At 34.6% G+C, this 12,654-nt stretch overlaps 1 protein-coding gene across 4 annotated transcripts in view; it reads right to left on the minus strand.

Annotated features, from left to right (window-relative positions):
• Window positions 1-12,654, minus strand: part of GABRB2 (gamma-aminobutyric acid type A receptor subunit beta2) — a 264,711-nt gene that overhangs the window by 42,641 nt on the left and 209,416 nt on the right. For all 4 annotated transcript variants that reach the window (XM_064376505.1, XM_012461079.2, XM_012461078.2 and 1 more), the window contains 2 exons: window positions 5,390-5,527; window positions 3,523-3,675 (listed from right to left, as the gene is read on the minus strand). In XM_064376505.1, the coding sequence (XP_064232575.1) occupies window positions 3,523-3,675; window positions 5,390-5,527 (291 nt within the window). The remainder of the gene's footprint in view (window positions 1-3,522; window positions 3,676-5,389; window positions 5,528-12,654) is intronic.

Genomic DNA, 12,654 nt, shown 5'->3' on the forward strand with positions numbered 1-12,654 from the left:
AGCTGTATGATAAGGTATGGAAACAGGTACAAATTAACTCAGAGTGAACACTGAACATTTTGAACACTTCTTTTAATTATATTTTTGTATTTATAGTTACATATCCAGTGGGGGGTTAATGTGAATTAAATGCTATGATGGACATGTAAGGTGAGAGTTGAGAATATGGAGAAGACACTAGGTCAACTTTCTGATGCGGCAGGAAAGAAATTAGGAAATAGAGACTTTTGAGCTGATTTCTGAAGAATGAGTGGAAGTCACCCAGGCAACCCAGAACTGGGAGTCAAAAGTCATATTAGACTTATGGGGACTGCTAATAGGAGAGCTTTTATATCAAGGTTGGATTTGGGGGAGAGTACACAGCTTATTACAATTATCTCAGGAAAACTGTTGTGGGGGTATACGGCAGGACAGGATGGGAAGAATCGTGAGAAGAGTGGAGGTTAAGGGCCATACAGAGAGCCCAATGGGGAGGTTGAACTTAAAATTAAAGGCAATGTGGAGCAGGGGCCAGTTTCAAGCAAGGAGACAATTCGTATTTAGAACCATCACTGTGGTGGCAGTGTGGAAGATGGGGAGAAGCATGCAAGGCAGGAGTAAAGAATGCCAGTTAAGAGGTTTTCAGAGTAATCCAACTGAAAGATGGAAGGGAAGTCAATTAAAATAACAGCAAGGGTACTGAAATTAAGAAATACATTATACAGGCAATATAAATAGACAATTATAAGCATTTGAGAATTAGAAGTGGGGGTAACAGAGAAGCAGGAATCATAGCCCTCATGTATGTGGATGAGGCATATAATGAATGCCAAGGTAAATAACACAGATGCATTCTAGGACTCTTTATGGAAAATGTGACACTGGGTCAGGCTGTAATTATTCATCCTGTTGAGTTGGTATCTCTGACAGTGAGGAGTAGTTTCCCTCTAAGCTATAATTGGAAGGTAAAAGCACTGAAAGTCCATGGTCCTGAGTATAATAAAGTCCAGCTTTGTAGCAAAATAGTGATGTGAAAATAGACAAAGCTCAGAGGTCAAGATCACACAGATGGAAAGTTGTAGAGTTACCACTGAAATGAGAATATTTCTGACTCAGAAATCCATGCCCTTGAACACTATCCAATAACACATCCCGAAAGTTAAATGTCATTCCTATAATTTTGGGGGGACAAAGTTTTCTGATTTAATTTCGTCTCACTAGTAATAATGTCATAATTTTTATTTTGTTTTTATACATCACCATGGAACAGCTACAGAAAAAAATAAATATGAGCATTTGATTCTGAGCACACCCATAGAACCTTGGTCTTGCTTTAGATACAGGTATCTTACATTTCTCATGTCTTCTTTAGATCTGTCATTTTGAGACATTTTCCAGTTTCAATTTTCTCTTCATCATTTCAACTACAGATGAATCTGTACCACATGTGTATGATAAAACTGACAGTGCTGATTTTACTATTTATCTAAATCTTATTTTATTTTATTTTATTTATTTATTTTTTTTGTTTTGGTCCTTTTCTTTTTGAAGGGCACTGATATTTCCCAGAGTCTATTCCATCGCCCCTTCGTCCTTGCAGATGCTCTGGATGGAGTATTTTTTTTTTTTTTTTAAAGAAAAAGGAAGAAAGAAAGAGAGAAAGAAAAAAAAGAAAAAAGAATGAAGAAGAGGAAGAAAAAGGAAGAGAAAGAGGGAGAGAGAACGGGAATATTGCTTTATTGCCCAGGCTAGAATGCAGTCTAAAAATGGGAATTGAAAACCTCTTTTATGCCAATAATTGTGCTTAACAATGGAGACAGGAAGGAATAAGGGAAGAAAATAACAAACACTAAATCTTATTTTAAAGTGTTTCTGAACCTAATAATAAAGTGCTCATGTAAAGACATTTTAAAAATGTCTTCTAAAAAGTCAATAGATTATTTATTGTTCCTGTAATGGATACAAAATAGATGACATGTTTCAACTTCGGAAAAATGGGATATTTGCATATTTTATTCATTCTTTCATTCAGCAAATGTTTACTGAGCAACATTCCCCATGCAAAACACTGCAGATATGGATATGGACCTTTCCTTGGTGAATCTTTCATTGCTGAAGGGGAAAAGGACATCACACAACTAAGTAAATATAAGTTATAACTGTGGTTAGTCTACAGACAGGGGAGGTCTATGGTACTGCAAGTGTATATATCACAAGTGCTTGACTCAGCCTGAGAGATCATCCCTTCTCCTTCCTTCCACACTTGAACCACACAATTTACTCTTAATCCAGGAGCCAAAGTGATCCCTTTAAAACAGAAATCATATCATGCCACTTTTATGCTCAATCAATGGCTATTTCATTCAAAATAAAAGCAAAGCCTTTGCCGTAGCCTACCATCCCTTTGTAATAGCCCTTTTGTGATCTTTTAGGCCTCGTTCCCTAACATTATCTTTGCTACTTCCCCTGAGCTAACATGGCATTGGCCTCATTGGCCTCTTTGTCCTCTTGCTGACACGCTTGGATTGTTCCTACTTAGGGCCTTTGCAGTCGTCCGGAATATTATCACCGAGATATCCACATTGCTCTTAAACTTCAAGTCTTTGTTCCAATGACAATTCCTGGGTGAAGTCTGCCCTAATTATTCTAAATTGCACTCCTAGCATGTCCCCTTGCTTTATATCATTCTATAGATTTACCATATTATATAATTTATATGGTTATTAAATTTATTGTATATCTTTTACTGCTAGATATGACTTTCAGAAGACAGCTCTATCTCCAGTGCTTAGTACGATTAGCATATATTAGGTATTTAACAATTATTTGTTGAATAATCAGTGAGAAAGTAATGATTGAATTGAGATCTCATGGTAAAAGTCAACAATTCAACATTGTAAAGGAAATAGTCAGAATCCACAATAATCAAGATTGTGTAAAAGGCCATAAATTTATTTTATCTGAAGTTAGTAACAAAAATGTTCATTAAATATAATTTACTCTCCTCTGGTGTTTGTTAGAAAAAAAAAACAAGCATAAGATGAGAGATGTCACAGATTAGTTTCCAATATTCTTACTTTGTTGTTTCCTCCCTTAGCCATGCTACTCTGAAATGTTAATAAGACTTCAGAATTCTTTCTGCTTATCCTTTTGCTACACACCACATCTTCTTGTCCTTCATGCAGAAAAAAAAAAAAAGGTGGAAGGGAGCTCTTCTTAGGTAAAGAAGCACAGATACAAATCGAATAATTATGCATGCAATACTACATGAAATATGTTTCAATAAAAATATCAAACTGATGGGACTAATCTCATTATCAACAGCTATATAGTTAACTAATACTGACATGAAAAAGTTTTACTTTGTGTATAATTGATTTAATGCTGAATCAGATCACCCAACGTCTCTAGTTAAACTCTTGCAGTGTGAGAGGTTCAATTGTGTCATGCATCACAAATTTCAGGATAAGGAAAACATGTGCATGCGAACAAAGAGATGCACATGCAGAGTCAAACTCCACAAGCAGTAACAAAATGGCCTACCTAATGCCACTCTTGCAGCTGAAGCATCATAATTGATCCAGAAGGAGACCCAGGAGAGGATGGTAATCAGGATGGAAGGCATGTACGTTTGCAGGATAAAGTAGCCAATGTTTCTCTTAAGCTTAAAGCTGAGGGATAACCTGGGATAGGAACCTAGAAAGGCAATTTTAGAACATCATCATTATCAATCAATATTTATAGGATGCTTTTCTTCAAAGGTCCATAAACCATACATCTTATCTCAATTCAATTTTAGCTCTTGGTGAAGAATGCATTCTTCTGCAAAAGTAGTCTGAGAGCCCTGAGTTTCTAATTACTAGGAGTTACTCAATGTGGAATGCATCCTGTACATCAGTAATTAAAAGAATTCCAGCTCTTCCCTGCTCAGCCTCATATAGTGAGTCAAACATACTCATCCTCTGTAATTGTTAGGACAATCTGGAACAGTCCTTTTTGTCACTCTTTCAATTGTTCCCTAGTAAGTTCATCCTGTAAGTTTAGTCTTACATGACAGTGAGGGTGCATGTTCAAGTCATAGTAAAAGAAAGCTCTTCTCAAGTCACAGATTGCAGTTTAAGTCTGTGATCAGTGGTGATGCTTTAGGGAATGAGGGTTTTTTGTAGTATTCATGTGTATGTATTCTTTTTTTTAATAGTTTCAATTTTTCCATCAAAGTTCTAAAAGTATACCTGACCCACCAAAAGGTGGAGAATCATTGCTTTTGAGAAATATTTGTGGGAGTTGCAACTCAAGAATCAGCTTGCTAAATCTGGGTCCTTTCATTGTGATGACCTGGGGAATTACCCTTTAATAAAACAAGATAAATAACAAGGCACAGTCTTAGACCATAAGAAGTTCACATGATAAATAGCCAGGGAGAGGACATTCTCATTGTTTGGAAGAAAGCCTTGTTTAGTTTTTTGGGGCTAGGCTAAATGTTTGAATATGATAGAATATTCTAAGTAGGAACTCATTTCCATAGATTTTTTTAAGAATTCAGCAGACCTCAAACTTAGAAAAGTTTGTTTGCTGCTCTTTTAAAGTTAAAGGCAACTTTGTATTTTTATCAAGTCACACAGCTTTTGCCTGAAGTGGTTTGTAGGCACAAAAAGTATCTGACTTAGCAGAAGGGCCATTACAGTATTAGTTATTCCTGTGCCTGTGGGGTTTATTTCAATAAGAAAAATATAAAGAAGATACTCCTGTGGGTTTAATATTTTTCCCCTAAATGAGTGTCTAACAAATGATTCCTCTCCTGGGCTTTATCATTACAAATATGCAAAAATTTTGCTGATGAAATCAAGTATGACCATCTAAATTCTCCATGCTGGAAGGGTAAAGATGGCAAAGGCCTCAGGATAATCTTAACACCTGAAACAGCTTTCAGCTTACACAGGAGGTAAAACTGTAAAGAAATTCTTATACTTTGAAGAAAATGTGAAGTCCTCCCACTGTCTTTGGAGAATTTCTCCATGATCAGACTTGAATGAACTGCAACTTGGCTCTCCCAGTGATTCAAAGGATTATGTTCAATTCTGTGGGATGCATAATGTTACAATGTTGGGAAACAGCTCTGAGCCGGGTCTTCATTTCTCTTTTTGTAGTATTTCTAAAAATTACTCCCTTCTCTGGCAAATGAGATACACAGAGATGATCCCGTCAGCTCTGCTGGGATATCTTCTAGAAAATAATAGGGTGGGTCCCTAGTGAAGCAATAGGCTTCCAGGGAAACAGAGTTTTCAGAGGATTGGTCTTGTAAAGTCATTGTGCTTCCCTGGGACATGTCTAACTCTAACATAAGTGAAGACATTTAATAAAATATGGTGAAGATTATTATTTTTCCTTAATTTTTTTCCATGATACAAACCTGTGGAAAAAACAACTTTCTTGGTGATAAGTTTGTAATCTACAATAGAGAACTGTGGAAGTTCAATTTTTGTTACTCCTGTTACTGCATTATCATCGCCACGCCAGTAAAATTCAATGTCATCAGTTGTGTATCCATCTGTGAAAGAAAACATACACACACAAATACAGAAAACAAAAACCAGACAAAATAGAAGAAAATACCTGATTAGAAGATGAACTATATAAATAATATAAAGATATAACTAATGGCTGTTATGTCTTTGGTATCATACTAAACATCTCAAGTTTACTACTGCATTTAATCCTCATGACAATCTCATTAGGGTGGTATTATTAGGCCCATATGAGACTTACGACTTACAAAAGCTTAGAGAAATTAACAGTATAGAATCTCTTGCAACTAGGAAGTGGTATAGTTGGGACTTAAACCCAGGTTTATCTGATTATGAACCTCATTCTATCAAACATTATCACATTATCACATAACATTATCACACAACCCTAGTTTTTACTCTGTGAGAAGGTAAGAGAAATATAATTTAAATTATTAGTACAGTGCTGATTATTATCAAATTCTCCCCAATATAAACTACTTGAATTACAATACATTTGAATTTCAAGTCAGAAGAGAAGTGATTACGAAGAAGAATCATCTGTTCAATATTCATATACTTGATTTCCAAATTTGACTTTGTAACATATCTAGCTTCAGAGAAAATCTTCCACAGAAAAACTCAAAACAACATTAACTCCACTGGCTTTAAGGAGTAGATATAAATGTATCAGGTACATTGGAAATGAACAATGCATTTTGGAGGCATGCTTCCATTCATTCAACAACTATTCATTAAATACCTACTATGCTTATCAGGCACAGTTTCTAGGGATGAGATTCTGTATAACAAAGACATGTTCTCTGTTATGAATGATACTCTCAATCCACAGGACAGAGTACAATATTAAGAAATGTGTGCACATATAATCCTAGCTAGTAAGCAAACATATAACAACTATGAATAAGCACATATTAGACTGTAAACACTGTTACACAGGGAAGTATGCCATAAAATCCAGTGAATATTAACAATGTCTTACGAACTTACCCACCCTTCAAAAAAAAATAACCAAATAAAAAGCATATATCACATTTCATGTGACGAGATATCACATTTATCTTTTCAAAGAAGTTTTGCATCTGGATAGTTGAATTTTCACAAGTCTAGGAGATAAGCAAGATGGACATTTCTCTCTTACTTCCAAAAACAACCTAATTTAAAAGACTACTTAAATTCTTTGCCTTTTGACATGTGACTAGTCATTGTGACAGGGATGACAAGAATACCAATCCTTGACTCTTAGCCCCTGAAGATTTTCAACAAACCACCTCTCTTTCCTCCAAAGAGAGGGGTTTCAATCTTTAAAATAAGGTAGAAAATAATTGTTTTTTCAAAAAACTAGAATACCCTCAATTGGAGATTCTACATCAAACAGCACAGCTCAAGCTATATGACTTAGCTTTTCCAGAAATCTACAGTTCCTTTTATTAATAAGAGTAGGCATCTTTATCTGATGTGGAACTACAGGTTTTTTTGGAAGAGTTATAGAGCATTTGAACTTCTGATACCAAAACCGAAGGCTTCTGGATAAGTTAATAATTTTTTAAAAAGTTGATAAGTTAATAATTTTTAAAAAGGTTGATTACTTGCAAACACCACAAACTATATGGAAATCAAAATTGTAGAGTTTTAATTGATTATACACCAGCAATATTTTATTAGTATGATTTAATGTAGAACCATATGATTTGCTAGAAAAACTTTTTTTATATAACTTTGATTTAAAAGTAAATTTCAGGGTCAGGCAGAGTGGCTCATGCCTGTAATACCAGCACTTTGGGAGGCCAAGCAAGGAGGATCACTTGAGGCCAGGAGTTCAAGACCAGCCTGGGCAACATATGAGACCCTGTCACCATGAAAAAATAATAAAAAATTAGCCAGGCATGGTGGCACATGCCCATAGTCCTACCTACTTGGGAGAATGAGGCGAGAGGATTAAGTTCAGGAATTTGAGGTTGCAGTGAGCTATGATGGGACCACTGTACTCCAGCCTGGGTGACAAAGCGAGTCTCTGTCTTTAAAGAATATATAAATAAATATATAAAGGTAAATTTCAGACTCATGATTTTAACACACATTCCAGGTATTAAGTGAATTGAACTTAAGCAAATTCTCAGAAAAGAGTCCCTCACTTCCCTATAAAATTTGCTACCCAATCCTGAGAAGTAAGATGGCTATCCCATTGGATAACTGTACTTTTCTTATGATTTCAACTTTCTTAATGTGGTGACAAAATCCTCAGTCTTGGCCTCCATGTCAAACGTAATCCAATTTCTTATTAGTTCTTCATCCAGATCTCTCAGTTATAAAATAGTTCAGAGACGATGACAATCTTACCTTTGATAAACCAATTTAAAATAACAAAAGGACAACAGCTCTTAGAATCAAACTAAGTACTTAGAAATGCACTGTACAATTTTTTAGTACATAAAAATATGAAAAAAGATGAAAAATGATGGTAGTCATTTCCCACAAAGTTAGTCCTAACCAAGATTCTCCTTGGTTTTCCAAGATAATAACTGACAGCATGTTATAAAATAGCAACTGCCATTTATTGCATGAGTTGGTGGTATATGCTAGGCACTTTGTTAACTAGACACTGTCCCTTTCTGCAGACAGCTAAAGCCTCTACTTCAAGGACACTGGGTTTAAGATGCCCAAGAAACCAGTAGGGATTCTTATTTAGCTAATCAGGAATTGGCTTGGGGATCTGATCCTCTTTTTAACAAGCATTCCAGATAATTCTATGGTAGGTGACACACATGAAAACCCTGAGAACCACTTGTCTAGTAGATGAAAAAGATAATGATAGCAATTAAAATAAATGCAGTTATTTATTGAGAGTTGTTATTCATTTTGCTAAGAATTCTATTAAGCACTTCACTTCATTATCTCATTTAATCTTCATAACAATGACTTTATAAGTGAACAGTATTTATATACATTATTTGAAATATTGAGCTCTGATACTGCAAGTTAGTTACTTTTGTCTTTATCTCATGGTTGAGAAAACTAAGATTCAGAGAGATTAACTATCTTGCTAAAAATCAAACATCTGGCAAGTGATAGAGTAAGGACTTGATGCCATATCTATGTGACTGATCTCAAAGAAAACATGTTTCCACTGCATTCCCTGTCCCACCATTAGGACACAAAAAATACACGCTATGTTCAAGAAATGTTCACTTTTTCTACAAATGCAGCCATCTTCGAAAGAAGAGAAAAGAAAAATGAAACACTCAGGCTTTCTTCTATGAAGGACTAGGTCTAAACTAATAGAATATATGTGGTCCTTCAGCTTCCTTTTCTCCTAATCTTCCTCAGTATTTACCTTCTTTTATCCATTGCTATAAATATTATAACAGAAGCTATCGGTAGGCAGAGGAATGCGAACGTCTATAGCATTTCAACTAGGCTATTTAAGAGATGCTGATTAGTTTTCCAACAGCAGAAACATTACTAAGAACTGCAAACTTTTGTCAAAATGACAGTGTTTGCTAGGCAATACCTCGTGTAGAATAGGCACTCAGTAAACATTATTAAATGAATAAAATAATTATTTAATGCACATGTGGATTTGGGCTGGTGGTGGTTTATATAGATGCTTTCTCCAGATGTTTATATATTGTAAAGGATCATGCATTGCATTTTTATTACTGTATGTTGCTGTTAGCATAGTGCTGGCACACAGTTGGCACCAAATAAATATTTTCTGAATGAGGAAGAGACATCCATTAAAGAGAATTCTTAAGAATAATTCAAGGTTCTTCATTATGTATTTCTCTTTACATATTAGTTCTTCCTGTTACCTCACATCTTTGTCTTCTATTTCCCAACCTGTAAATTGTGACACTAATATAATAATAACAGCCACTTCACTGAGCTGTCAGACAGAAAAAAAAGAAAAAAAAGTAAAATGCTTAGAACAGTACCAGCAGATAATAACAAATATTTCAGTTGATAGTTTTTCAAATAAGAATTACCAAAAATTAATGGAAAACATATTTTGTTACATCTGATTTTGTGGTTATTAAATGAATACATACAATTTACACAATGGAAAACATAGCTGTTCAACCATACTTATAGAACTCTCCAAAGTTTTGGAAATTGCTAACAAGAAATTTGAAAGTTACTTTGATGTTTTAGGTTTTGGAATCTGACACAATAAAGCAGCACACTGTATTTACTTCTGGCTACTGCTAGTCTTAGAAAATCCAATCCTTTTGACTTCATTTTAGGTTAGCCAAGAATAGAAGATTGCAAATGGAAAGCAAATGTTGCTACTGCATCATCGGTTTCTGAAGATGAAAGTGCAACAATCTCCATGACAGTTCCAGGTGGTCAAGTTCAAAAGCCAACTCAATATACTATGTAGGATTAGTTTAAAGCAGACCTAGTTTTCTTCTTTTCTTTGGATAGTCTCTGGAGGAACATTTAGCAGTCTCTCAAAGTGATTAGAAACTAAAAGAAAACATATGCAAATACATATGACCTGACTTTTACAGATTTCATAACAGTGATGAGTAAAAAAAAAAAAATTGGATTTCTTTAAAAAGATATCATAAGGAAATATACTGAAGCACTTAATTAATGTATGCAAATTAAACTCATCATTTATATTTTATTCATGGGATTCCAGAAACTGAGTCATTAAATTATTTTGTATTGTTATCATCAAAAACATAACACACACATAATAATTCAGAGGGCCTATAAATAAACTAAAATACAAATTCACTGGCATTCACCTGAAGAAATTAAAGCTATATGAAATGTTACAAGCCTCTCATCAGTAAGGAAAAATAAATAGATTTATAAAATATACATATAAGATATGAATGATAGATATGTTCTCTTTCAAACATTGATAAAAATCATGTACTATATGGGATCTAAGAAATAGAAATATCATTTTAAAACATTCACATAATAACTAAATACGATCTCACATTGTAACATTATTCTATAACATGGCATTTAAAATTTTTTTCTCTCTGTCAATCTACATATCTATTTTGTTATCTACTAAGTCGATATTTCATCTTAGAATTGCTGTACTGTGCAAAAAATCCAATCCTGTGTCAAGGTATTAAACAGTAGGAACCAATTAGAACATTTGGAAGAGGTGAGTTAATGCCACTATTTATTTTTTCTAGTGGGAAATGTAGGTGACTTATTGTTCTCTCATTACTTATTAAAATTTTGTTACTCATTTGGATTGGTAAATATTCTAGGATTGCATCCAATATAACAACTGTCACATAGCAGTTGCTTTAATGTGTTAAATCTGTCCTCATAACCAATCTCCAAGCAATGAGAATTATGGGTCAATGTTATTGGGATAGTTCCCACTAGGCATGGTTGTTTCAATCTTTTAAGAACCATCTTAAAAGGTTCATAAATTTGACTTGTACATAACAGCACCTTATGTGTACATTATAGCACTTTCTGAATAAAACATCTCATCCAAAAATAATTTACCACATACCCTCCATTTGTATCTAAAACATTATTTAGTTACGATCATTAGTCTCCAAGTAACTATTAGTAAATCTTAATTTCTGTTCTCAGAAACGGTAATCTGTAATGTGCTCCATGAAAAAGGGTTCTACAATCAATATATTTAGGAGTAACTACACATTTTGGCTCTCTATTATAGAGTCATAAAACCCTTAAAACAGTACAGTTTAGGAAAACCTGCAATGAAGAATCTGCTTAATTTTACTTACTCCTGGAATATCCCAAACCTATTTGACTGCATACATTTTTTCGCATATAAAAAATACCCACCCAGGTATAATCATTCCATAAAATACTGGACTGCAATTATTCATACATTTTAGGGAAGCCATACACAATGCTCTTTATTTATGTTCTCCCAAGAGCCAGGTAACATTGGAGAAGGCCCACAGTTCCTCAGAACCACATTCTGATTTTTAGTGGATTAACCATTGTTTCCCTCCAAAAATGTTTCCAGGAGAGAAAAACGTTGCAATAACATAGAGATGGAATTATCTTTTAAGGGAGCAAGAGAGACAAATATTTCAGGGAAGCAGCACGATTGAATGTTCAGCCAGAAGGCAAGCATTCTTCTCATGACTAGCTGAGTGACCATTATTAGAAGCCTGTCAGTTCACCATTAGAATGAAATCCACTCCATACAGAGGCCTGTATGCTCTGCAAAGGTACAGGACTGAATGCAATCAATGCCAATTACAGCCACTGGGATATTTCAAGAGGCAGAGACAGACACACACTTGTCAGTCATAACTCTTTCAATTCAACATCCAAAGTGTTCCAAAGACACTCTGAGTGATTGCTCTGACTCCTTAATTGCATCTTATTCTTCACTCTGCTCCTTAGATGAACTGCTAGACACACATTTTCTGCTGTCAGATCATTTCTAGACCTCAAGTAGCTCAAAATAATCGACCTGGGATAGGTCAGGGTTGATTATCTAGTGGCGTATTAGTAAGGACACCATCAAGTAAGTCATGGCCCAGCATTCATCCTGCATCAAAGATGACCTGTTTTTTGTGTGTAAGTTTGGTTTTTTAAACTTAAATCTTATGATGTAAGAGAATAGGAAATGTTTAATAATCAAGTAAAATTTCAGATTGCGGGCTTTAAAAACCATATATTTTTTCAAATTCCAATGCAAAACTCTGTATTTGTTGTCTTTGTATGGGAGCAGGGTGATCTGGTGGCTGTTTGTACAAGTTTGACTCCATGATGTGTTTCTTAGATTTTCTTACTTATGTTTAGAGAGATTAAGCAATTAATCTACTGACCCAGGTAATAGAAACCAGTTAATAATAATAAACAAAATAGTTCAACAATAATAATATATAGCAACTATCAACTATAGAGCCCTATGTACCAGGCGCTGCCTTAAGCTCTTTATAAAGTTCTGTCTCTACAGAGAACTGAAGTGTTATCATTATCAGGATTCTTCCCCTTTATATAATCCTGATTTGTCCATTTGTTTGGGGATCTAAGTTCTGAAGTAATGTTGACAAGTCAGAAAACCTTTGGGATAAAGAATAGGCCAATGCTTCTCAAGTTGATGTGCACAGAAATCACTTGAAAATCTTGTTAAAATGCAGATTCTGATTTAATGGGTGAAATCTCGGATAGTGAAGTT

This window comes from Aotus nancymaae, unplaced genomic scaffold (assembly GCF_030222135.1).
Source record: "Aotus nancymaae isolate 86718 unplaced genomic scaffold, 86718_ANA_hifiasm-v0.15.2.pri h1tg000015l_0, whole genome shotgun sequence".
Classification (NCBI taxonomy): Eukaryota; Metazoa; Chordata; class Mammalia; order Primates; family Aotidae; genus Aotus; species Aotus nancymaae.